General features: G+C 44.8%; 1 protein-coding gene across 2 annotated transcripts in view; it reads right to left on the bottom strand.

Annotated features, from left to right (window-relative positions):
* The window catches only part of adgrv1 (adhesion G protein-coupled receptor V1), a 135,091-nt gene that overhangs the window by 43,169 nt on the left and 64,463 nt on the right, over window positions 1–27,459 (bottom strand). For both annotated transcript variants that reach the window (XM_054731434.2, XM_015972410.3), the window contains 23 exons: window positions 27,233–27,418; window positions 26,925–27,160; window positions 26,674–26,822; window positions 26,399–26,597; window positions 26,090–26,309; window positions 25,772–26,011; window positions 25,534–25,683; window positions 25,234–25,454; window positions 24,880–25,159; window positions 24,610–24,753; window positions 22,721–22,892; window positions 22,517–22,649; window positions 21,864–22,432; window positions 21,516–21,779; window positions 20,384–20,501; window positions 20,092–20,263; window positions 19,731–19,973; window positions 19,033–19,440; window positions 18,663–18,835; window positions 18,307–18,550; window positions 18,043–18,182; window positions 11,123–11,283; window positions 10,929–11,029 (listed from right to left, as the gene is read on the bottom strand). In XM_054731434.2, the coding sequence (XP_054587409.2) occupies window positions 10,929–11,029; window positions 11,123–11,283; window positions 18,043–18,182; window positions 18,307–18,550; window positions 18,663–18,835; window positions 19,033–19,440; window positions 19,731–19,973; window positions 20,092–20,263; window positions 20,384–20,501; window positions 21,516–21,779; window positions 21,864–22,432; window positions 22,517–22,649; window positions 22,721–22,892; window positions 24,610–24,753; window positions 24,880–25,159; window positions 25,234–25,454; window positions 25,534–25,683; window positions 25,772–26,011; window positions 26,090–26,309; window positions 26,399–26,597; window positions 26,674–26,822; window positions 26,925–27,160; window positions 27,233–27,418 (4,923 nt within the window). The remainder of the gene's footprint in view (window positions 1–10,928; window positions 11,030–11,122; window positions 11,284–18,042; window positions 18,183–18,306; window positions 18,551–18,662; window positions 18,836–19,032; window positions 19,441–19,730; window positions 19,974–20,091; window positions 20,264–20,383; window positions 20,502–21,515; window positions 21,780–21,863; window positions 22,433–22,516; window positions 22,650–22,720; window positions 22,893–24,609; window positions 24,754–24,879; window positions 25,160–25,233; window positions 25,455–25,533; window positions 25,684–25,771; window positions 26,012–26,089; window positions 26,310–26,398; window positions 26,598–26,673; window positions 26,823–26,924; window positions 27,161–27,232; window positions 27,419–27,459) is intronic.

The raw sequence follows: 27,459 nt of genomic DNA, 5'->3' as shown, positions 1-27,459 counted from the left end.
GCCTGTCTAGACCTTCAGGCTGTTGTTTTTTTCACAGCACAGACTTGGAACGTGGTGCAGGAGCTGAATACGTCAGTGGAGAGTGTGTGTTGTGTGTGTTTGTGTGCACAAGCTCTGATAAAACTCTATATATCTGATACATATACTACCTTAACAACTGCTAGTTTAGGAATAATCCATCCATCCATTTTCAGCCACCTATCTGGAGTCGGGTCGCGGGGGCAGTAGCCTAAGCTGGGACGCCCAAGCTTCCCTCACCCCAGCTACTTGAGCCAGCTCTTCCGGGGGAATCCCGAGGTGTTCCCTGGCCAGCCGAGAGACGTAATCCCTCCAGCGTGCCCTGGGTCTTCCCTTGGGTCTCCTCCCGGTTGGACATGCCTGGAAAACCTCACCAGGGAGGTACCCAGGAGACATCCTGACCAGATGCCCGAGCCACCTCAACTGGCTCCTCTCGATGTGGAGGAGCAGCGAGTCTACTCCGAGCCCCTCCCAGATGACCAAGCTTCCCACCCTATCTCTAAGGGAGAGCCCAGCCACTCTGCGGAGAAAACTCATTTCGGCCGCTTGTATCAGCGATCTCGTTCTTTTGGTCACTGCCCAAAGCTCGTGACCATAGGTGAGGGTAGGAACGTAGATCGACTGGTAACGTATAGAAATTAGTTGAACAAAAAAAGAAGATATCAGCTCCACTGTCCTTAATTCTGCATTGGACATTTATTGCAACATCAGGAAAACTGACACATTACAAAGTGACAAAAAGTGAGCTGTTTGTTTTGATTTAACAACAAAATAGTTTGCAAAACTCTGAGAAAGCTTTTACCTTTCATTTCCAAGAATGGATTTGTTAGCTTGGCTAAATGTTCCATTAGCCCTCCCACTGTCTTTATGGGTAACCCCACAAGGAAAGTTGACCTTTGAGCAGGACTGATGTTTATCCATTGAGGTCCACGTGGCAGGGGCGAGGCGGTGCTCACTCCTGCCATGTGGACCCAAGGGATAAACCATCAACCCTGCTCAGTGGTCAACTTTCCTTGCGGGGTCACACCCATTAGGACAGTGGGAGGGTTAGGAAGTGTTTTCCTTGACTTTAACGCTCCCGGAACACAGTCTGTTGCTGCTTATGTTCTAGACGTATCACCACCTTGATAAAGATTCACCCAGTCCTTGGACACCCATTAACCTCCTTTTGTTTCGAAAAACAAAATATCGGCATTCACTCCTCAAAAGAGACAAAGAACAATTAAACACATGTCAGAAAATAACTCTAAACACCAAATTGTGGAATAAAGTTTAAGTTTAAATGATCCACCACTAAACCTGGGCACTGCAGCTGGATGCAGCTCTTGCATTACCAGTGAGCTGATCAATAGGCCAGTGCTCAGGCTGTACTATTGCGGCTAAAAATAGCCTGGTGCATTACATCACCAAGGGAGCAGGGGTCTTAGCCATCTGCCTGTTCATCTACGCTCATTCAAAACACTCGTCCCTCCACGTTCTGCCTCCGTTAGCTTCCTCCATCCCTAATGTCTTCCTTCCACCCCCCCAAATCCATCCGCTGCTCCACCTTCCATATCATCTCCCCCTCCTCTTTCTTTCACCTCCCTTCTCCTTCACCTCCCCCCTTCTCTGTAACAGCTACCGGTCTGATCTAGTTGGCTCCAGCATCAGCCAGCACTCTGGCTGTTTTTCTCTTATGCCTTTGTTCAGATGAGGAGAAAATTATAAAATTAGGTTATGATTTCCCCCCACCACCATCTCCAGTTAGTGACCTGTCTATGCTGTCACATCGGTCGTGTTAAGGTGCAATTTTCAAGGAATGTTAGCAGACTCTTCTAAGCCGTTAGAATTTGATGGAAATTATTTAGAATGTGCATCCCTTTCTGACTTGTTTTATGCATATGAAGCATACAGAAGAATCAGACACAGGAAGGCCACATGAAGAAAAGCTGGGTTAGTGTGCCAGCTGGTAAATAAAAAGAGTAGCAGGTCTGCAGACACTCAAAATATGTTCTTAATTCAGATTTTGCCATGATCTCAGCCATCAGAAGAGCTCCTTTTAGTTCATTAAGGTTACAGAGGTAGAACAAAAAGTTCACCCGTGTTTTGAGTTGAATCTCGGGTGGAGCCATCGGTGTAGAACAAGTTGTTGGCAAATAAATACCCGTCCTTATCTGGTCTGTTTTACATCCAAACAGCGCCAATGCTGCATCCATGCTTGCTTACGTGAATGCACTCTGCAATGCTGTAATAGCATTCAATATCAAAGGCTTGATTAACGGGGACGAGAGCTGGCCAGTTTCACCGTGGTCATGCGTGACTCCATAATGAGGGACTTTCAGTAATTCAAAACAAAACCAACAAGTTCACGCTGTCTTTATCAATTTAATTCTAAATCTGCAGATTAAGAAGCATAACAGACTTGTTTAGATGTTGTGCATTACAGAGTGTGTGTTTCTGAGAGCGTGCAGACTTAAACAGTACCCACTATGCTATTTTTTGATATTGCTGCATCCCCACCACCATCACTGACTGTGATGCACGCTCAGATGCCAGTGGAAATGCTAACTCCTCCATGTAGACAATCTGAACGGAACCGCCCACATGAAGCACATTTAGCTGCATTCCAGCAGGCCTCCTCTTCCTCCCATTCAGACCGTCAAAGAGTGCTTTTTAATCACAACAGGGCTTCTTTCAGGAACCGTCTTGAGTTTCCTTCCTCAACATCTGGAGAAATGGGAGCACAGACAGCATATTCTTTGCAGCACACACATGCACGCACACGCACGCACGCATGCATGCACGCACACACACACACACACACATTCACACACAGCTATAAAAACACTGTAACCAGCTGTTCAAGGTCAGCTCCCTGAGCAAACACACCCAGTGGGTCTACAAAAATGTGTTTATGTGGAGCTTTTCCAAGGCTTGATCATGATGTTATTCAGGAAATATGTATTATTATTTTCTAAATAGCACACCAACGGTAAATTAATCCTCTGATTTATTTTCACTGAGATTTATCTGCTTAATGATGTGGATCTGATCAGCAAAAACATAAAAAAAGACAAAAGACTGCTGTGGCCACATTGCAGCCTCATAACACTCTTCTTTACTTTGATTATGTGGCTGTCAAAGCCAACATTTTCAATCTAACAGGTCATCAATGCAGGATGCGTCAAAAATCCAACCGGTTCCTCCTTCTACTTTTGTTTAAAACAGATCAAATGGATGGAATACGTGAAAGCAGGTGGATTCACTCAAAATGATTAAAAGTGGAGATTTTGATTGTGTGTGTGTGTGTGTGTGTGTGTGTGCGTGCGTGCGTGCGTGCGTGCGTGTGCGCACCGATTTCTTAGTGTGCTTCTACAAGGGTTTGTCATAAAAGGGGAAGAAGCTCTCAGAACCATTGATTAGGCTCTTCATTCATTCACAGCTGCTGTTGGACTTGACTCTGACCATGGAGCGATATCGCCCCCTGTGGGTCGTTCCTAGTAAATTAAAGAAGGCATGGGTCCCCCTTTGCTAGGCAGAAATGGAGTAAATAATAAGGTATGTCTCCATGCATGCTTATGTTTGTTAGGGTGTCATAACTGTAACCTATTGCATTTGGCTTACGATAACTCACTAATCGTTTGCTTGGGTCTGGATTCTGTACCTGTGTGTTCTTTTGATTAGATGTATTCATTACATCCCCATTAACTATTCTTGCTGGGGTCCAACACCCCATCGACAACTCACAATATTTACAATAAAATACACTGATACACACATTTTCAGAACATCACAAGAACAAGACACCAAATCCGTAGAAAAAACTATTCTGGACCACGACAAAAGCTGCAACATCTCACTTCCTGCCCTCTTAGGGCTTTTAGTTTAACATATAACCATATTGTGTGTGTGTGTGTGTGTTTGCTGTGTTCTTTTAGAGGTGCAATATGTAGAAATTAAGTAAAAAGGACATCCTTTGGTAAAATTTGGTTACTGCAACCACTTTAAACAACTCTGGAGCTTTTTGACAGCTGTCATCAAATAATTGTCGGCGCTGTGGTATTAGCTCGCAGGAGACACGGTAACCTCACACTCACTGATGGTAAACAGTAGTTACACCCCTCCTTCCTTTGTTTTGACAGGAGAAAAACTGGCAAGCCTCACAGCCAGCTGGATATGAAACATGTTTCGGTTTAGCCTTCCTTCAAAAATGACTGAAACTCTTTTGGGGTTTTCTAACTCTAAAAGTCTCTCTATATTCTTACACACTGCACCTTTAATGTTGTGTGGTTTATAATGTGTATTTTCCACTATTTGCAACATAGAAAAAAAGAAAAACACGAGAAATAAACAAGTTATCAGATCAGCACTTCTCTAAGATTTGTGTGCCACTTCCTTCTTCTGTTTAATGCTTCCTGATCCACTGAGGAAGTAAGGCTGCTCTTGTTTCTCTATTTAAAGCCATTAAGATAAAATCACACACATGCGCACACACACACACACATATCATGTAGCTTTAAATTGATTCTCTTCCTCACATTTAGCAACATAACATAATAAAAACCTGCAAGATTAACTGGAGAATTTTTGGTTCAAATGCTGCAGCAACCAGGGAACCTTCTGCCTAACCTACAAAACCATCAGGGTGGCAACACCACTGACCCCCCAACTGGTTCACAGAAAACTCCAAAGTTCAGTTAACTTCACACACAAAGCTCTGCCAAGACAAACTGGGAAAATTCCTACAATAGAAGCGAATGCCACAGACTTTGAAATGCTCCCACATTCAGCCACCGTGTCAGGGGCCATGATTAGTCACATCTGGGACAAAAAGTTAGATTAAAGGTGACTTGAGTTTGGTTATAGTTTGATTTCAGATCAGTTTTGCAACATTTGGCTGCAGTTTATAATACATTAGAAAACAGGAATAAAAAAAAAACCTGCTTACTTATTTTCTTGCTGGTGAATTTATGCAAACAGTACCACTTTGCATGGTAACTAAATTATATTTAACTGCTTGGAAAGTAAAATAAAGTTATTGCCAACAGAAATTCTTATACAAACTTTGTTCGTTTTGAGATTTATAAATATTTAAAGAATACATTTAATTTAAAGCAAAATTACAGCTAAACATCTCTCATTGTCCTCATAAATGTATAAATAAATATCAAATTACCTCAGAAATAAAGACATTAAAAAAGGGAAATGTAACTAGAAATACAAAAGAACTAATCAGCTTGTTATATCTTCATCCTTCTGCAGTAGAAGAATTTGGACAGTGGCTTCCCTGAAAAGATGGGAAGTTTATGTATCCAAAGGTCAGTAGCTGTTGGGATATAAACACATTTGGAAATTAATAAATGTGTAACTGCCAGAGTTCAGAAGGGTCAAGAAAATAACACGAATTCAGCGTGTTGTTGCACATTTTTCCAGCTCGGATCTGGAGAGGTGACCTTAGTCATAAACTCGGTAAAAAGTATCCAACAGCACTAAATGTGCATAACTCATTAAACTGAGTTAAAATATGGGGGGAGGGGGCAAACAATACAAGGGAGTGAGATGGTTTAAAAATTTGGTCTAAAAAAAGCTGAGGATTTGTTAATAACTAATGTTTAGCTTTACTTTAAAACAAGAAGTAAGAGAGAAGGTCACAGAGAATCATGATGATGATGATGATGATAATGATGATGATGATGATGTCAACAGAGGTGAGTCACATTGTGAGGAGGAGACACTAGACTCATCGGATCTGACTATCCAGTAAAATGTAACGTGAATCTCCCAAAAGACACACACACGCACACGCACACACGCACACACGCACACACACACACACACACACACACACACACACACACACACACACACACACACACACACGGCTCTGACTGCTGATACTTTATACCCTTTCATCATCTGCCAGCTAAAGGCTCAGGCTGACACACAGGAAAGACCTTAGAGTTGCATTAAAATCTTGTCAAGGACACTTAGTTAACTTTTTTTTAATCTTTGATTTTTTACTTCTTGGAAAAACGAAATCCTGACGCATAAAACACATTTAAGGCAGCAAAAAAGAGAGGGAGTGATAAAAACTATTTTCCCTTTTCCTCATTCTCTCCACTCTCTTGATGTTTCTATTTGTTCCCCAAATCTTTAGGCCTCAAACACAATAAGATAGCAGCGTCCTTTGACGTCAGAAGGACTCAAACCCAGACCCACGCTAACACTCTCTCTCTTTTGATTTAGGTTTGATTTGACATGATTGGAACCGATAAACATTCTTAAGAAAGTACTTGATAAGGAGAGAGTTTATCCGGTGTTCTGGACAAAAATGGCAAGGTCTTGGTCAGCTCAGGCTTCCTTTTAGGAAAGCCAAGCAACTGCGTGCATGTTTGTTTAAAACGTGACTTCTACAAACACGTACAGCCAAAAGCAATCAGTGAGCCAGTGTTTAGCTCATAAACAGGAAGTGACCATGGTGGCCGTTGCACAAGAGCTTGTACAACTGTCTGAGTGTCAGTGCTCGTGTACGGACGAGCAGACCTCAGAATGCTGGATTCAGTTCAAGAACTAACAGGAAATACTTCATTACTGGAACTAAGAGTGGCCCAAACCCCTCCCTGATGCTTGAATAAAGAGCCACCGACTGGGAGTCGTGTGGGAAGTGAAGGGTCGTTTGATCACAATGGATGGGATTCCTACATTAGCTCTTGGATATGTGTGTCTGTGCACAAATATTTCCATCCAATGCTTCAGAAGCAGTGAGAAAAAAGAGGGCTGGTGAAGAAGTAGTGTACTGCACACGAAAGAACCTTTGTAATCTGAGTATTTGCTGCAAACACATAACCCTCAGACCTTTTTATTGAAAGGTGATGAGAAAACTGCTGCTTTTATTGCGCACATTTTTGATTTGAAGTATTAATTAAAGATATTTTAAAATGCAAACAAAGAATTAAAGCACTTCTTTTTAATTTGAGCTTTTAATTCAAACATCCAAATAGAATTTTTTTTGTATTAATTTATTCTAGTTTATTCATATTAGGTCATGCTTCAATATGATCTAGGGGCTATAAATGGTTGACCAGAAAATCAAAGGGTTAAGAAAAGACATTTACTTAACAATGAAGATATGATTTTAAAATATATATTTTGTGATTCTACCAGCAAACTACCAGTCTTTAAAACCGATCAGACGTTCAACACGTTTTCTCGATAACTAAACAACGTCTTTTTGAGTATTCCATTATTTTGATGAACATTCTGACACTTTCCACCTGTTTATAGTTGGATAGAAACTACGCTGTTATATTAATTATCCATCAATACAGTTTATGCCAGAGGTTCAAAGAACTTCACAGAAATAATAAAAATGATAAAAAGACAGAGCTGTGAAAAGGTCTCTTTTTTACAGAAATCAAACCGTTATGCTTTTTTTGTCACACTTACACACACACAGACAGAGATAGCTTGAGTCAACACAAAATCTATCCAAACCAACCTCCTGTCAAAATTAAATGAGCCCTAAAATGAGCAGCTGGTTGGGCTAATAATGGCGGCAACAACTGACAACCTTCTGGAGATCTTTTAGCCAACTAATGTTGTCAGAAGTTTTTTTTTTCTCTACAGGTCTGGGTGTGGCTGGTGGAACTGAAGTCAACTTTACAAATTATATGGTTAATTCAAAATGGGAGTAAATATTTTCCCGCCACAATTGTAGGAGCCAAACAAGTATGTTTCACTTAGGGATGCACCGATACCACTTTTGTCTAAACTGATACCGATACTTGGATCTGAGTACTCGCAGATACCGATACTTCTACCACACAAAAAATTCAATGAATTGAAATACAGGTTTTATTTTCTTCTCTGCTTTCAACAGGAAAAGACTGTGAGGTAGATACAAAATAAAATATATTAATAGAAATGATCACAAAACTAAGATATTAGGTGAACAGAAATGACAAGTTACAGTGAAGCCACTTTCAAGCAACTGCATTGGTATCGGCTCCTGGCATCAGTTCTTTTACCAATACCGATGCTGGTATCGGCCCAATTGGTGCATCCCTAGTGTCAATGTCACTGACTTATGCACACTTGGTGATGCGGTGCACGGGTGTCCAAGGTTATTTGCGTCTGCACAATCCTGTGTATATCAGGTGGCTGGAATGAGGATGATGGTGGGGTGAGCTTGGGATTGAAAGATTCTGTTCGTCGCACGTTTACACGCATTTATGGCTTTTGTTGTTGTATATATGAGCCTGAACGCCCGACTAAGTGAGAGTTGTGGCTCGTGATGGCCAGGAGGAATACACAAAGAAATGAAGTTAAACATTAGAGCGCACCATCAGTTTCTCCCAGCCTAACACAGCAGCAAAGTTAGTCATTTTTGATTTTCCCACAATACACACTATACATACATTGATGTCACATTAGCTCTCTATAGTACTCTTCTTCCTCACTTTCTTTTAACTCTTTATTTCATGAAGTTACAACAAAACATGACCTACAGATGTTCTCTTGTAACCCCTTGCTCATGGAACAGGCCTGAGCCTTTGGTTGGTTTATTTTTTTTAAATATTTCCATAGAAGCATGGTTGAAAAGCAATGTCTGACTTTCACTGGTTAAATTTAATACACTTTTTATTTATTATTACTTTTGTCAGATTCAAGTTAGTTCTGTGACCATTGTGGCTATTTTATTGACCAAAGGGGACCAAAAATTGTGTCCACGTCTGTGTAACTTGGAATAGAGGTGATAAAGAAAGATAGCCATGTAAATGTGATTTTATTATTCAAGACTTGACAAATTGAATTAAAACTCTTCACCTTCTTAAGGTCTTCCACCTGCTTTCAAAGTTTAACATTTCACATATCCCCACACAGACAGCAGAGTCGGTGACTAATTCCTGTCCTGGCTGTGTGTTGGTTGCTATGGTGACGCATCAACAAGTTCAGGAGACATCCTGTCACTAATTACATCTTTACCAGGAAATTTACAGAACCTTCTGCTTGTTTATGAACCCAAACATGCAAACAATAGAACAAAGTTCATCATGTCTATAGTCTCTCAGTTTATTCAGACTGGGCATGTGCTGCCACAGTTCCAGCAGTACTGCAGGCAGACTCTTGAGTGTCCTACGAAACATAACTGTTTTGGTTTGTGAATATGAAAGTATTAGTGTATCTGGAAGTTTCTACAGTGGAGGCGAGCAGATGTATATTTATAGATATGTCATCAGAAAACTGAACAAAACACCGATCAGAGCTTTTGTCAACTTAATACAATGGGATTTTGGTCTCTAGTTAGCCTCCCAATTTAATAAATCTCAGTTTTACCATAATTTTAAAATAAATATTCATCTATTTATTCATTCACTGTAAACACCAATCTCATTTGTTCATCTTCTAAGTTTGTGTTCACTCTGATGAGAAGGTACAATGAAAGGAATCTGATTCTTATATAATTTTTATCTTAAAAAAAGCTCACTTTAAAAAAATAATGCATGAGATAATTTTAAAGCTTTAACTCACTGATTCAATACATCTACTGTGATCTATTGTATAAATCAATGCCTCGCGCTCCTGTTTCAGGAAGTAGAAGGTGGCTGGAGGAGAGGGGAGCAGAAAACGGCATGACTTGGGAGTCTTACTCTTTATTATTGTCATTATCCAAAAATCTCGACTCTGATTGGATAACAGTAACATGACACAGCAACAACAGCTGTCCCTGTCGTGAGCCAAGATGGATAAGTCCATAAATGCTAGTTTTCAGTGTGACGTAAATCTGACTGGCGTTTTCTGAGCCGAGCGTTTCTCCGTTTACTTTCTTTCAACAGCTCGTGCAGGAAATCAAGATAACCTAAAAGACTATTTTCACCTTCAGCCTCAGAGATTGAAAAATTACCCTGTAATCTTTTAAAAGGTTAAAAAACAGTGAGTGGAGGAACCCAAGAACTTGGCTCCCAACTCTGAATATTTGTTAAACCATGTTTTCTTTTTCTTTCACTTCTAAGATGAAGCGTATAATGAGTGCAAGCTGCAGATCCTGCACACAGTCCATCATCATCTCTAAATTCAACGTTTGACCTTCATGTGTGAGTCTTCAAATTCAACTTAGTGCCAGAAACCTCAGTCATACAGCTGCATCACTCACTCCTTACAATATTTGCAGTGAGAAATTCTTAAAGTACAATGGAGAACCAATGAGGGAGGAGAACAGGATGGAAATTTCCATCCAAAACCATTTCAGGTTCACGGGCTCTGCCTGGGCCATAAACAGGTCAAGTCTGAGTTAGCTAGCCCTAAAGATCGGCCTTAGAAACCACCTGTGTTTGTCATTCAAAGAGAGACAGGGCGGATAATCAGTGGAAAATTACCCGTCCCGCACTCAGTCGCACACAAACACACATGATCAGGGGCCACTACATATTTATCTCACTCTATGGTTATAAGACAGCTTGCGTTTTTAATTAGCACGGGTACAAGAAGGACGGGGGTGGTGGTGGTGGTGGGCATGGTTGTGTTGTCAGGACGTAGCAGCACGCAAAACTACGCAACCAAAGACATCTGATGGCGTGTGTTCACATCCATGCACATTTCCGAGAAAATAAGAGTGACAGGTCCAGCAGGCCAAAGAGATGGACGAGGAGCTTTGTTTGGTGCATGTGTGTGTGTGTGTGTGTTTGCACCTTAAATTAAATTATGTAAAGAAATAAAGGCTATTGTGCATTCTGTAAAACATCCTTAATAGTTTGGAAACACATGTTTTAAGCTGCAGGTTTGTTCATGTTTCTAATGTGCATCAACAGGAGATGACTTATTCATTCTCAGATCACAAAGACAGAAACTCCCTCATTGATCTTAAGATTAAAGCTGGTTAAAAAACAATATCCCAAGTTTGCAAGAAAAGCAGCTCCTAAAAAACATGTTACCTGAGTTCCAAGGCAGGCCACCATCATGTGGGTGAGCAGTTTGGCAGCAAACATGGGGAAACGAGAGCACAACACGTGGGAAATGATGGCCAATGCAAACCCTGCGGAAGGGGAATCAGATGGTTTTATTAATAAATGAACCAAATGACTTCATTCAATCACCCAAATGATGGAAGGACGTGGTGTTTTTGTACCTGAGATACAAATAAATCCTGATGTGTAGAAGGCCTCGTTGTAAGACGCAAGCAACGCAAACTGCACATGGGCTGCATAGATGGATAAGTGGGAGCATGCACATTCCACAAAATCCCCACTTTCCCTCACCACCCTGCAGTACTGACCATCAGATGACCAGCTAAAGCAAAGGAGAAAAAACAGGGTGAGACAATTAAAAGACACAGTTTTCTGCCCTTTTATTCTCCTTGTGTGACACTGTCTTTCTCTTTTATGTTTTACTCTCTAGATTACTGCACCGTCCAAACTAAACCTGCCAAATCTTAACTTGTAACAGAGTGTTCCAGCCAAGACCTATTCCATGCCCCAGAAATGCCCTGAAGTCAGAGCACAGCCGAGTTAATGTGAAGATATAAAAACAGAGATAAAACTCTCATGGCCACGGGGAGGCTGAACTTGGACTTTCGCCCTTCGGTTTTTAATCACCTGGTGAGGAGTAAAGATGACAAACAGGCTGGCTTTTGCGTGACCTTCGGTTGATTCTTCCTCACTAGCTTCTCTTCATGCTGCTGTTTCTACCAATGCTGTCCTACCCTGGACCCCGTGATTACCTTTTTCTTATTGTTTTATTACTTTACATTTTTTAAACAAAAAATGTCACCAAATTTTATTACAATATTTTTAAATCATTTTTTTTATTTGTTCTTGTGATTTTTATCTTGAGAGGCATTGTGAAAAAGAAAAGCTTCTTCTTTCAACTTTTAAAAGCTTAAAGAAAAAGCCTGTTACAGTCTCAGAAGAGGATCGGTTAGAACGAAATTTGAGGTGTTTGTGTGCTTTTTGTGAGCCTGAAGGCAAAAAACACTTTGACTCAAAGGGTTTGAAATGAAGTAAGTCAACGCATCTTTTAGATTTGCAGCAGTAATGTCACGCTGCCTCCTTCACAACCCTCGACATCCTCCGGGGGAGGACCACACACTCACTCAGGCCAACCGAACTCCACTACCCAGCATTCCCAGTGCCAGTCTTCCGGCCCACGTCACCCGCCACATCTACATAAGGAAGTACAGCTCAACGCCAAACCACTCAGTCATCGTTCTAACCGAACTGTGCTCCGAGTTCTGACCAGATCCAACCCGATCACTCAGCCCGTTCTGACCAGATCAGCCCGTGCTACTCACCCTGCCGACTCAAAGTAAGTCAGCTTGTTACCTTTTGGAGCCGCCGTGCTCTCCAGTCATTATACGGTTTGACTCCTAGAACAAACTGCGTGTCAACCTGCCCAGCGTCAGTCACTCCGCCCTTGGGTTTACAAACACGCTACATCCCGAACTCTCGCTCCGGTTCAGCTCAGCTCGAGTCAGGCCTTATAGGATGACTGAGTCTAATATTGACCCGGTGGAGCTTGAGTCCCTGCGATCGCAGGTGATCCAGATGGGAGCTACTGTGGGACGCCTAGCTGACAAGGTGGAGTCCATAGCCACAGTAGTTCTCCAGCTTTCCTCTGCGCAGCAGCAGCAGCAGACCTGCAGAGAACGGGAGTTACCGATCCTCAGCCTCCCGGAGAAGTGGGACGGTACGCACGGCTCCCCTGAGGGAATGTTAGCCACACTCGCCATGACTTTCGAATGTCAGCCCCACCGCTATGCCACAGCCCGCTCCCGCGTGGCGCTGTTCACCTCCCTCCTCACTGGCCAAGCTCAGGAGTGGGCCGCAGCCCTGTATAACAAGAAATCGGAGGCCTGCAAAGACTATGATGTTTTTGTGGCCGAACTGAGGAGGGCTTTTGTTCCCCCCAGCGGCGAGATATCGACGGAGGCCCAACTCCTTCATCTCCGACAGGGGAGTCAGACTGTAGCCCAGTACACATCCCGGTTCCGAACCACGGCTGCCAAACTGCAATGGGGGGATGATGCCCTGAAAGCAGTCTACCTTGAGGGGCTCTCCCCGCGTATCCGAGACGGGATGATAGGGAGGGAGACCCCAGAGACCCTGGACGAGGCGGCTGACCTCGCTCTTCGGATGGACCTGCGTCTTTTTACCCGTCAACCCGCTGAACCGCCTGTAACGACGACCTCAGCACCAGCCCATCCTCGCCCAGTCAGTTTGTCCCCTGACGAACCCATGCAGCTGGGACACCTGAACCCAGGAGAGAGAGAGAGACGCTTTAGGGAGGGGCTGTGCACCTACTGTGGTGCTCCTGGCCATCAGTGTATCATCTGTCCCCTCCGGCCGGGAAACGCAGACTCCAAGTAGGCAGCAGCAGAGGGGTCCTACTTGGAGTAACCGGAGCCCCCTCGACCCGCACCTTGCTCACAGTCACTCTTCATCTTCCCCAGGGACCCGACGAGCTGGAGGCACTCCTGGACTCCAGACCAGCCGACTGCTTCATGGATCAAGATCTAGCCTCTCGACTTCAGGTTCCCCTGTCCTCCCTCTGCCAGACCATTCCCGTCACCTCCGTGGATGGAACCCCTATCAGACCCTATCCAATCCGCCAACAGACGGTTGGTCTCCGCTTGGACATACTTCCCCACTCCGAGACTCTCCGGTTCCTCATTGTGACAGCTCCTTTGTCCCCCCTGATCCTGGGTCACTCATGGTTCCTGCGCCATAATCCCCAGATCTCCTGGTTGTCTGGCCGAGTGCTTACCTGGGGTGCTGCCTGCCATTCTCATCGACCTCCTCAAACCGACTCAGAGCCTGGCCACCCAGTTCCTGAGGATGTCGATAGTTCACAGTTCCCCTCCTGTTATCATGACCTGGCTCAGGTTTTTTCAGAGTCCTACCACCGTCTTGCCTCCTCACCGCCCTTATGACCTGGAGATAAAACTCCTGCCCGGTTCTGTTCCACCACGGGGCCGCTTGTACTCCCTGTCCCCAGCAGAGACTCAGGCCATGGATGCCTATATCGCCAACGCTCTTCAACATGGGTTCATCTGCCCTTCCACCTTGCCAGGAGCCGCGGGGTTCTTCTTCATGAAGAAGAAGGAAGGGGGTCTTTGACCCTGCATTGACTATCGGAGTTTAAATAAGATCACGGTCCGAGATCGTCACCCCTTGCCTTTGATGACTACCGCCCTGGACGTAGTGTCCCAGTCCACCATCTTCACCAAGTTGGACCTGCGCAGTGCTTACAATCTAGTCAGGATAAAGCAAGGCAACGAGTGGAAGACCACCTTTATCACCCCGACAGGCCACTGGGAATACGTAGTGATGCCTTTTGGCCTATGCAACAGCCCCGCAGTTTTCTAACGCCTGATCACGGATGTCCTGAGGGACAAGTTGGGCAGATGGGTTTTCGTTTATCTCGATGACATATTGATTTATTCCCGAACCCTGGCGGAGCACGTCACACACGTCCGAGCAGTGCTTTCCTGGTTGATGGAAAACTGGCTCTACTGTAAGCTAGAGAAATGTGCTTTTCATCAGGAGACCATTTCCTTCCTGGGGTTCGTTGTCTCATCTCAGGGGTTCTCAGTGGACCCCCAGAAAGTCCAGGCTGTGGCCCAGTGGCCGATACTCACTTCCCTGAAACAGCTTCAGAGCTTCCTGGGCTTCTCGAATTTCTATCGCCGCTTTATACGTGGTTTCAGCTCCATCGCGGCTCCTCTCACTGCCCTAACCAGATTGTCAGACCAGACCCGCCCATTCCGTCTAACTCCTGAGGCCACACAGGCTTTCCACACCCTGGTCCACCGCGTCACCACTGCTCCCATCCTCGTATATCCGGATCCAACAAGACCTTTTGTAGTGGAGGTGGACGCTTCTGAGGTGGGAGCAGGGGCGGTCCTGTCCCAACGCGGTCCTGACTCTAAGATTCATCCCTGTGCCTACTTTTCCTGTAAATTCTCTCCAACCCAAAGTAATTACGGGGTAGGCGACAGGGAGCTCCTGGCCATTAAATGGGCCTTGGAGGAATGGCGGCAGTGGTTGTTGGGTACATCGGACCCATTTACCATTTGGACGGAGCACCAGAACCTCATCCACATCCAGAACGCTCGACAACTCAATCCCCGTCAGGCCCGCTGGGCACTGTTTTTTGAATCACTTCACTTCGACCTGGCCTACCACCCTGGTTCAAAGAATCTGAAGGCTGACACCCTTTCCCGCCGTTACACCCAATCTGCACCCGTCAGGGAACCGCCACCCATTCTCCTAGCCCAGAAGTTTATCGCAGCTCTCCACTGGCCAGTAGAGGACGCCATACGGGCTGCCTTGCCCACCGATCCCGCACCTGCCGATGCGCCTTCCGACCGGCTTTATGTGCCTTCCACCTGCCGCTCTGAAGCCCTGGCCTGGGGGCATGCATCCCGCCTGGCTGGTCACCAAGGGGAGACCCGAACCTTCCAGTTCCTACAACATGCGCTATGGTGGCCCTCTATGGCCAAAGATGTCCAAGAATACATGGCCGCCTGTCCCACTTGCGCCCGCTCCAAGACCCCAAACCAACCCCCGACTGGAGATCTACAACCTCTCCCAATTCCACACCGACCATGGTCCCACATCGGCCTAGACTTTGTCACGGGGTTACCTCCTGTCATCCAGCTCGAGGCCATCCTAACCATCGTGGACAGATTCTCAAAGGCGGTCCACCTAGTGGCTCTTCCTGGCCTGCCCACAGCCAAGCAGATGGCCGAAATCCTCCTGGAGCAGGTGGTGCGCCTCCATGGGTTTCCCCAGGTCATTGTCTCAGATCAGGGACCCCAGTTTATGTCAAGATTCTGGAAGGCCTTCTGTCGGCTGGTTGGTGCCAGTAGTAGCCTCTCCTCTGGCTACCACCCCCAAACTAATGGGCAGACTGAGCGTGCAAATCAGCAACTTGGTCGGTACATCCGCTGCTTTGCCTTGTCCCAACCAACCACTTGGCCCAAATACCTCTTGTGGGCGGAGATGTCCCACAATCTCCACGTCTCCTCGGCCACTGGTCTCTCCCCATTTGAGTTAGTTTATGGATACCAGCCCCCTCTCTTCCACCAGCAGGAACATGAGACTGAGGTCCCCGCTGCCCAGACCCTGGTCCGGCGTTGCCAACTCGCCTGGGTCCGTGCTCGGGCAGCCATCAAGCGAGCTAACACAGAATACTCTCGCCAGCACAAACGTCGCCACCGGACTGGGCCAACTTTTCAACCTGGCGACAAGGTATGGGTGTCTACCCGGAACATGCGCCTACCCGCTGGCTCCCGGAAGCTCACTCCACGATTTTTGGGGCCCTACCCTGTGGAGAGGGTCATTAACCCGGTGGCGTATCGTATCCGCCAGCCCAGGCCTCTCAAAGTCCATCCCGTCTTCCATGTGTCCCAGCTAAGACCAGTACGGACTTCTCTCCTCGCTCCTCCTCCGGATCCCGAGCCTCCGCCTCGAGGGGTTGGCGAGGATGGGCTTTTCAATGTGCGGCGCCTGCTGGACGCCCGTCGCTGTGGCAGAGGTTGGCAGTACCTAGTGGATTGGGCGGATTACGGCCCGGAGGAACGCTCCTGGGAGCTGACGAGTGCAATCATGGACCCCTCGCTCATCTCGGACTTCTGGGGCCGTCCCTCCGGTGGGGGGTCCTGTCACGCTGCCTCCTTCACAACCCTCGACATCCTCCGGGGGAGGACCACACACTCACTCAGGCCAACCGAACTCCACTACCCAGCATTCCCAGTGCCAGTCTTCCGGCCCACGTCACCCGCCACATCTACATAAGGAAGTACATCTCAACGCCAAACCACTCAGTCATCGTTCTAACCGAACTGTGCTCCGAGTTCCGACCAGATCCAACCTGATCACTCAACCCGTTCTGACCAGATCAGCCCATGCTACTCACCCTGCCGACTCAAAGTAAGTCAGCTTGTTACCTTTTGGAGCCGCCGTGCTCTCCAGTCATTATATGGTTTGACTCCTAGAACAAACCCCGTGTCAACCTGCCCGGTGTCAGTCACTCCGTGCTTCGGTTTACAAACACGCTACATCCCAAACTCTCGCTCCGGTTCAGCTCAGCTCGAGTCAGGCCTTACAAGTAAAAAGCATCTAAATGGAATAATCCAGCTTCAGCAATGATTTACATAAAACTGAAAGTCAAAGCTTTTTCCTCTTTTGCATTTTGCTTATTTTAACTCATTTAAGTTAAGAAAAAAATCAGGTTTTAATCGTGCCCCACCCCTCTGTCTAATGTTTGCTAACATTTCCTGGAAATTCAGCCAGTTGCTGCCATTCTTAAACTGTATTCCTTTTTCCAAGAAAAACTGTAAATTCTGAGGGACTAAGGCTGAAAAACCAAAACTTGCTCACAAATACTCAGAGGGACCAACAGCGCCAGTGCTGGACAGCCTCGCCTCAGTGTACCCCAGGGCAGCTGCGGCTTTATTGTAGTTCATCAGCTCAGTGGCTTAGGGTTAGGGTATGAGTGTCCGCCCTGAGACTGGGAGATCGTGGGTTCAAATCCATAGTTGGGTCACACCAAAGATTCTTAAAAGATGGGACCCAATGCATCCCCCCTTGACACAGCATTAAGGGGTTGGATTGGAGTTCCAAATGGTTCTCGAGCGCAGCTCACCGCGCCCCTAGGGGATGGCTCAAGTGCAGAGAACAATTTTTACCAGAGTATGCCGACTAATGGGATTTTAATCTTTAATCACCACCGGTGATGAATGTGGGTGTGCATGGGTGAATGACTGATTTTGATGTTTGGGGGGTTTTAGGACTCTAAAAGATGCTCTATCAAAAACAGGCCGTTTGTTACTGATTGGGATTTGTGTCTAAACCATCTGGAGATAAACGATTCTGCAGATACCAGGGGAGAAGTAGAAATCTCTAAATGCCATCAGCTCCAGAAAATCAGACTTTTGTATAATTTTGGTGCTTTGTGGCAAAAGACTCCCAAAGAATCTCAGTCAGAACTGTGCAGACATGCATTTCAAAAATAACCCCCTGATAAGGTGTGTTTCAGTGCATTAACCTTGCAGTGGTCTGATTCCACAGAAGGCACACGGACTCTCCGGGTTTAATTTGCTGACCGGAGGAGTGGATGCGATAAATCACCTCATTACCATCTTCTAGGGGTCGTGACCCCCTCTCCTGGAGACTGACTGAGAAAACCTAAAAAAACATAACAGGCAGCAAAGGAGAGTTCACCTACATGGTCTCTGAAAAAAAAGAAAACTTTTTATGCAAGGACAATACTGCCACCTGCTGTGTAATGAAATAATGTTTCTACATGAACCTTTCCACTGAGAGCTGAGGCTGAATCATTAAGGAACCAATGTTCGGTTCTAAACTCGGTCATCTGGATCCCGCTGAGGTTCCTGCAGTCTGGCGTAGAGGCTGCTGGCACCGGCAGCAGCCTGTCAGGAAGCTGGAAGAAGTCTGAATTCTGGCCTCTGAATTTGTGCCCGTTAATTTGCGTGGGGTACCATCGGAAGGAAGAGATGACCAGAAATGGACACGAATCATGGATGGCACTCAAGCTGGTGGAATCATACAAATAAAATAAAAAAATTAAAAACTAATAAAACCATGAATGGGATAGAACTGCTTACATTTTATTTATCTTTACTTGATTTAAACTTTTGTTCTTACATCTGACATTGGCTGTGTGCGAGGAGGGAGAACGCAAACCGCTCCGCCACCTCAGCAAGGTGACTGAGGCCTAGGGTGTCATCGCGACTGGGATTGGCTAAAGCGCACAACAGGTCATAGGTCAAATTCCTGCTGCTGTCTTGTAAAGGGACCTTCTCAGCCTCTGCAAGAACCTGGAGAAGCGGAACCACACAGAAAAACACCAGTCATGCATCTACCACAGATCCATCATCGTCATCTATTATGGCTTCTTTCCTTCCTGCCTTGATTAGAGAATCCCAAATAAACCATATTTACATTTACACATTATCATTATATTTTAGTTCGATCAGGGGCCCATTTTCATAAATCAGAGTTGTAATCCTCTCACCTTTCCCAGAGCTTCAAGCATTCCAGTCATCTGCTCTTGACTGAACCTTGAGGCTAATTTAGCCTTAAGCTCTTGCAGCACAGGATTCAGTACAGCTGAGTCAAGAGGCTGATGCAGCTGGTCCAACAGGCCCCACACGGCCTCACTGGCTGCATCTGACACCAGGGTCACGTTAGCCAGTCCAAACTGGGAATCAACACCGGCTCCTCCTGAGGGATTGTAGAGCTGCACCTGGAGGCGCTTTGGTGTGGGTGAAGGCGAGGCCAAATCAGGAGTCAGGTAAATGTCTAATGATGTCTTTTGGCTCCCTACTTCAAAGGTTACTTGGCCCTCCTGTTTAGGAAAGTCCATCCCTGATTTAGCTGGCCAGATTATGTAGGGACCCACCATCTCTTCCCTGGGAAGCTCCTACAGGAAGAAAAAATCCAGTTTTAGGATTTCATGACTTCAAAGCAGCAACATGAACCTATAAGTCAACACATTCCGTTTCTACTGAGTGAAGCTGACAGTATGTTTGTGGTAAAAGCTTTAACATGAGCAGCCAGAGCTTTTGTTATTCAACATTGTCTCCATTAGGAGATGAAAGGACCTGTTAAAAAGAGTGCAGATGCCACAAAACCTCACCTCACAGGAACACAGTGAGAGAATAAAGGAGGATGAATAAAAATGTGTATGTTTTGTGAAACGTCTTTTCTTACCACAGTGCGGTATTGCACCGTCATGGCTGAAGCTGTGCTCGCCTGTCTGTAGATCTGCAGGCTGAGCTTTGTGGTCACCGGGGTCGCGATGGGAAGTCTATGACCCACCGCGAAGAACACCACACCTTCAGGGTTGTCGCTCTTCGCCAGCGTGACGTTTGCAAATCGAGTGCTCTCATTAATGGCAGCTCCAGCACCCACTTGATAAATCTCCACCAAGAACCATGCCTGATACTCTGGTACCTACAAGAAAGCATATCAGTGGGTTTTAACTCAGTTCACCATTTTACACTAGATTTATTATTTGGGGTCAAATAATATGAAGCTAATTCAGTGATCTGATGCATTAGCTGGGTATTACCGGATCATCTATGACCTCCAGAGTGATGACACAGATTGTCTCTCCTCTCCTACAGATGGCTGATCCTGATGTCTGCACAAGCTGCATAGTCAGGTTCACTCCATCGTTCACCAGACTTAAAGAATCCTTGCTGAAGGTTGTCCTCCAGAACACTTGCAAATCCTCAAAAGCTCTGAGCGGATGGAACAAGTGCACAAATAGTAAAACTGATTATGGTGGCTGCAGAAGAGGGATCAATTTCTGGCCACATTTTATCTATAAGTGAAATCAAAGAGTTAAAAATGTTTTCTACCTGTTTTCTTGTCTCTGCAGGTAAAGCCGAGCAGTTCTGTTCTTTGAATCCTCCTCCAGAACTTGGCCCAATAGGGAGTTAAAGGTAAAGCCTATAATCCCGTTTTGGTAATCACTCCCTGTAACAAACACATGCAAAAGATTGACAGAGAAGTGAGAATAATAGGGTTAAAATGCAAACTTAAAACAAAATTATTTTTCACTTTTTCACATAAAAATCTGTTGAAGATCAATTTAATATAATCTGGAATAATGTGATTATGACATGTTCCTGGACACAATGTATTACAAATGTGTTTAGCATTCAAATTGTGATTTAAAAACCAAGTTCAATTGTTTTTTCAACACATTTGCAGCAGTTTCTGGTATAACTGAATGCTTGTGAGTCAATCTCTGTAGGGTAAAAGCTCTGGCACTCCTGCTTCAGGAACTAGAAGTGATCCAGAGGAGAGATGAACAGACAATGACAGGATTTGGAGTCTTATTTCCTAATATTCAGAAATCTTGCCTCTGATTGGCTAACAGCAACGTGACTCCACCGCTGACTGTTTGCTTTGCAGCATTTATCTTTGCACATAATTCAAGCCTGAAGGAGTTCTGCTGTGTTGTGGAGCTGCTAATGCTAATGGTTAGCTTCTACTAGCTGAGACGTGCTTTGCTGTTTCCTGGATGCTGAACCAACAACAGCCTTCCCTGTGATGAGGCAAGATGGGTGAGTCCATAAATGCTAATTTTCAGTGTGACTTGGATCTGACTGGCTTTTCTGATTGGAGAGTTTTCTAGTCTAGACTTTTTTCTATCAGCAACTAATGCAGGAAATAGGAGCAGAAGGCTATTTTCATGTTTAGTCTGCTTGTTAAACTGAGACTGATTATATTTAAAAAACAACACGTAAAAACTGTTTCTGCTCTTTAAAATAAATTAAAACTCTTTGTTTTTATTGTAAGAACATAAACCCATAAAAACACATATATGAACACATTAATTATTACGTTTAATTATACTTTCATAATTTGTTAAAATTATGTTTTAGCTTATTCCTTCGGTTTGCTCTTGTCAAGGCAAAATGCCAGTTTTCGTCATTTGAAACAAAACATTATTAAAGGAAGAAAGACATATTTTCTCTTATTTACCAAGGATAGTGATCTTGACAAACGCTCCAAAACCCTGCTGGGTACTGTCTGTGATCTGCACGCCTCCTTCTGGATTACTGAGGTAGATAAAGAACACTTCCTGTCCCTCTGGCTCTAAGTCATCCAGGATGATGAGGACAACTTCCGCCTCCTCCTCACCAGCCTGCAGAGATACTACGGTGGACTCCAGTCTGAAGTCCTGCTGCTCTTTAGCAAGAGTACCAGAAGGTTTGAGAATGAAAGGAGGAGCTGTTGTGCTTCCATCTGAGTGAAACCAAACAGAGACACAAGTTTGAGCAAAAAGACAAACTTATATGTCAGAAACAAACTATCTTTACAAAGAATGACCTCCATAAGCTCGGACCCGAACGCTCACAGCCCCTGAAACATCATTAGACCTGCGGACACGTAAAGTAACCCTCCTCTCCTGCTGGCTTGCCTCGTCTCGGTCCTCTGGTACTTGGACAAGTTCAGGTCCAATACTCAAAACTCCACCAGTTGCATCACTGGCCAGGATGGTGACGGTAGCAACGCTGTGCTGGGGGTTGAGTCGAGGAGGCGTTTTGGCCCAGTTTAAATCTGGATTAAGAACCTGAACATGAGTTAAATTAACATGAAAGTACTCGTCGGGCTCTGAGAGGGAGTCATCCAGAACCGAAAGGAAAAATGAGGCGTTTGTTTGATGAGGTGAGGCGAAAACCAAACGGCCGTCTGGCACCGCAACAAAATCCTGCCCTGCTGCTGCACTCCCTTCAGACGTCCTATAGGACAGGTGAGTGGTGTTGCTTCGGGAACCATAAAGCTTCTGAATGTAAAGCGTTATAGTCTGAATGTCCTCGGCAATGACAAGCTGTCGGGAATCAGGGGCAAACTGGAAAATTCCCAGTGGCTCCACTTCTGCCACTGTAAAGCCTGACCTGTTCAGATAAAAAGAGACAGAAGAAGAGGTCAGGAGGTGTAATCAGGAGTTCACAGGCACATCTGATTAAAATCACAGCTACCTGAGCCTGACAGCCCCAGTGCTGGAGGTGGCATTAGTGAGGTGCAAAGCAGAGAACGTGGCCTCGAATGCATCAGGAACAGCAATGAAAGACATCGATTTATCCCTCTCTCCATGCACCAGAGTCAGTGAGCCTGGATAAATGAAACAGGACTCTGTTAAAAACGGTTATACAGTAACTGTTAAGCAACTCAGTAACCCTAACCTGAGTTCGGGACAATAGATCCAGCTTTGAAACCAGGTGGGCTCTGTCCTGCAGGAAAACCAGCTTTCCATTGAACCATGATGTCTCCAAACAGACCTGTACGTGTCAGCTTGGCCTCACACATCCCTGTTTCTACAATAGAAACCTGCAGAGCTCGTGAGGCAAAGCCAACCTGCAAACACGAGTAAGCAAAAAGCCATTTAAACATTTCTGTCAACATGTAAAATGACTGTATATGTTATTGTTTTTTGTTGGCATTAAAAAACCATATCTAGCTAATTTTATTGTTAGAGGCCTAATATAAATTGCAAGAGTTTATAATTAAATGTTTTTGTTTAAGTTTTGAATGTTTTAAGAAAAATTTAAAGCTTGTTGTTGGTTTAACATCCAGGAAACAGCAGAGAACATCTCAGTTACTAGAAGCTAACCATTAGCATTAGCAACTCCACCACACAGCAGAACTCCTCCAGGATTGTGTCAAACATGACTACAGAGTAAACAAATATTGCTGACAAGAAAGATTCCACTTTCGTTGTGCAATATGTTTCCATCACCTTGCTTTACACATCACATTCAATAGGCATTCACCCATCTTGGCTTGAAACATAGAAGTCTGTTGTTGATTTAGCGATCAGGTGAAAGCAGGGTGTCTTGGCTAGTAAAAGCTAACCATTAGCATTAACTCTACTGCACAGCAGAACTCCTCCAGGGTTGTATTATTAGTGGAGGCAAAACATCAACGTTGCAAAGCAAGCAGAGTAAGTTGTAGAGTTGGTGTTAGCCAATCAGAGAGAGAGAGAGAGATGTCCAAATATCAGAAAACAAAACCCAAATCCTGCTGTCTGAAGCTCAACACCAATGTGGCTCATTTGTAGTTCCTGAAACAGGTGCATCAGTGTCTTTTTTTTCCAGGGTACGACTTACAAGGCATTCATTCCTACTTGAGATCACTGCACTTGAGAGGTGGTTCTATTCTGATCTCTAAACTTTTTGAAACAGTTTGTTTTAGACACATAAGTCCTAAGTCCTAAGGGCCTTACATGGACAAGCACCATTATACATTGGTGATCTTCTTAGTCCCTACACCCCCAGCAGGTCCCTGAGGTCCAGTGATCAAAGCCTACTGGTTGTGCAGCACCAGGCTAAAGACCAAAGGTAACAGATCATTCGCTGCTGTGGCCCCCAGACTCTGGAACTCTCTCCCCCTGAGCCTGAGATCAGTGGACTCAGTGGTCTCCTTCAAAAAGCAGCTGAAGACTCACCTGTTCAAGCTGGCTTTTAAATAACCTTCATCACCCTTTTCCTTCTTCTGCTCTCTCTACCTACTTCACCTTCCTCAGGATCCACCGATTTCCCTGTTTCCTATTAACACACTCTCTCTCTTTCTTTACATTTTTTAATCATAATTGTCTATTTTTGCTTATTTTAAATATATTTTTAATCCTTTTCTGAATTCTTTTTTAAATTTTACATTTTTTGTTTTTCTGAAGCGCTTCATGATTTTTATCTTGAGAGGTGCTATAGAAATGATATTTTTTTCTTCTTCCTCTTCGTCTTCTAAAACCAAACACTGACAGAAAATAGACAGGGTTTTTTTTGTATGCATTTGGAGTGTTTAAAAAAAGCCGGAGGAGTTTTGCATTAAATGTATATGTTCTCCTTCTCTTATAAATTTACTATTGAATGTTTGATGGTTTTCTGTTAGAAACTAAGCAAACAAGTTAAAGAAAACACGTGCATTTCATTTTGAATCCATACCAGAGAACGTGGGCCGATACCTCGCTCTGGCACATTTCTTGTTGTAAAATTTGACATGCTCTGCTTTCTGAATGCCTTTCAGCTGCTGCAATAATAAAAACAGATAAATATTTAAAAGAAGAAATATTCACCTCTGAGCTGGCTGCTTCTTCTGGTACCGTCACCATAGCAACGCCGGCCTCAGGAAGGAGGCGAGGTGGAGAGCCTTGGACAGCACTGACTAGTCTAACATCAGTGAGCTCTGCTGAGAAGCTCACACCCACTGGCAAAAACGCCTACAAGACAAGAAGTGAAGCAAGCTAAAGTCCTTCAAAAGACAAGTTTTCTTTTTTCTTTTTTTATTTTGAAAGAACCAAACTAGTCAATGATGACAGAACAAACATAACGCCTCCCTCCCTTACCTGGCTGTTGATGGGTAAAGTGATCTGACTGAAGCTCTGTCCTTCTATCAGGAGCAGCCTTCCTTCAGCCCTTCCTCCAAGGATCTCCTGGATGTCCATCACTTCATCCACTCTTCCACTGATCTTATAGCCCACGCTAGCATTCCCAAACAGCCCCGCAAGCCGAGTCACATTCACAATCAGAGCTCTGCTGACCATTGACCCTGAACCCACCACCACCACAGACTGTTGCAAGGGGTTCAGGAAAAACATACCATGGGGATCATCATTAGCAGGAACCCTACAGGAACCAAAGCACAATTGGTCACAAATTCTCCATTCACCAGGCTGTTTAAAATGATTAAAATAACAAACCTTATGTGGGTTCTGGTGAGGTTTGGGTTTGCATCCAGAGTAGCTCCACCCTCCACTGATGTGAGCTGGAGAATGTAAAGCTCCTCCAGCTCTGGCACAGTATCAGGCATGAGGCTGAGAGTTATTGCTGCCTCTCTTTGGCCTTCTGGGATCATCACTGAGCCAGATGAGGCCAGAAAGTCACCTGTGATATCCGAATCACTCTGTACCTGCCAGTGAACCTGTAAAACATGGCTGTGTAAACAATTTAAGTGGTATACATAATACAGATTATACTGTAAATGTTTGATGTAATCTTACCGTGATGTTGCCCATGACACCTTCTCTGCGTGTAATCAACAAAGAAAGGTTACGTGGGCCTTCAGCCTCTGTGGACTCATTGATGACACGTTCTCGAAGAGCATCAGTGGTAAACTGGACTATACCATTCGGGTCGCCAAACTTCTCTATCTGAGGAACAAACACAGAGGAGAGCTAAAGTAATCTGCAATCACTTTTGCTAATCTGTCTTTCTATGAAATTATTGTCCAGTAGGAACCTTAAGTGTTACAGAACCAGCATGAGGGTCCACATCCATCTCTCCTGAAAGAATGCTGAGCTCTATAACAAATGTCTCCTCTACTTCCACCTCTCCATGAGGGAGGATCCGCAGCTCTATGGTTCCTGTACCCGCCTCTCCATCCTTAAAAAAGAAGGTTCCATTCACGGGTTCTCTGATGTCCGTGTTTGATGGAGGGAGGCGCTCTCTGCTGTTGGGACCGAGGATGAACCAAGAAACCTGTCAAAAAGAAAGACGAGGCTAGTGAGTTCTGATAGAGAATCACAGGATTTTCTTCTTCTGCAGGAACCTTCATACCGTCGCGTTGCCCAAAACGCCTCCTGCTCTCTCCACAACAAGCATGAGCTTTAAAGTTGAATCAGGGTTCGCCACAGTGATTAAACTTTTATTAACGAAGTGGACCACCCCGTTTGGAGAGTCACTCTTGCCGATGGTTACCCTAGCAACACTTTGAGATCCTAGAACTGCTCCTCCCTTAGCTCCAACAAGTAGGACCTCAAATGTCTCCGCAGGCTCACTAGAGGGCACAACATTGATGGAGATAAAGAAGATGTTCAATGATAATTCAAAAGGTATATATGAATAGAAAAAATCCTATCCTCTCACCTGTCCAGGTCGTCTATAATAGTGACATTAATGTAGCTAATAGTCTGACCATTGACGAATGTCACAGAATTGTTTTTCAAGACATAGTCAAGATCAGGAGTTGCACTCAAGCCTCTTGAGATGAACTGAGCAGAGACGAGTCCGTATGAGCCCACTCTCCTCACCACTGGGATCCATAAGGCTCCCACATCCTCCTCCACTGATAACAAACACAAGGACACATGTATGCACTTTTAATTGTTTCTCCTAGAAGATGAGGACTTTTAAAATTTTACCTGTAAAGTTAAGATAGTCCTGCCTGAAGTCCAGGACACCTTCCACATTATCATTCTGTTGGATAACCACCACTAGAGAAGAGATGTTGCCTATAGCTGGAGGCTGGTCCAGCTGCAGGCCAAACTCTCTCACTGTGTAGTCCACAGCACTGACCACATGAGGGAGACACAGCATAAGAAAAGCAAAGTAAACAGGACAATCTACTGTAAAAAAAAAATAAAGATGTGGTACTCATAAATCCTCTGATTACCTCTGGTTTACCAGCTCAGCCTTAGTGATGTTGATAAAAAACATTTCAGGTCCTTCTGGGAGACTGTCGTCCTGGATGCTCAGTGTGATTTGTTGTGAGGTTTGGCCTGGTGTGAACAGCAGTCTGCCTGAAGCTTGAACAAAGTCCGTTCCACTGATGGCCGTGTCTCCCGAGGTCTCATATGTGACCCACACGCGGCCCAGACTGCCAAAGGAGCGGTTCACCATCACATTGACCTGAAAGGGGGAAAAAAGGACATTATATTCCAGTTTTCATCAAACGATTTAATGGCCTTTTAATGACCTCACCGTTCCCTCCTCCTCTTTAACCCTGAGCTGAAGCTGGACGAAAGAGAAAAGGCCATAAGGCTGGTCACTTGCTGCCACGGTGATCCTGGCATGCCTGGCTGTGGGACTTATCTCCAGTCCTGGTGTGGCAGAGGTCAGAGAGAGCTGGTACTCACTGCGCTCTTCAGGGACTTCATCATCTAGAACCTAACATCATAAAGAATAAATTCAGTACGAATCATCCTGCA

Source organism: Nothobranchius furzeri, chromosome 17 (genome assembly GCF_043380555.1).
Source record: "Nothobranchius furzeri strain GRZ-AD chromosome 17, NfurGRZ-RIMD1, whole genome shotgun sequence".
Lineage (NCBI taxonomy): Eukaryota > Metazoa > Chordata > Actinopteri > Cyprinodontiformes > Nothobranchiidae > Nothobranchius > Nothobranchius furzeri.
Note: the sequence above shows the minus strand (reverse complement) of the source record. Positions and strands in the feature narration are given on the sequence as shown.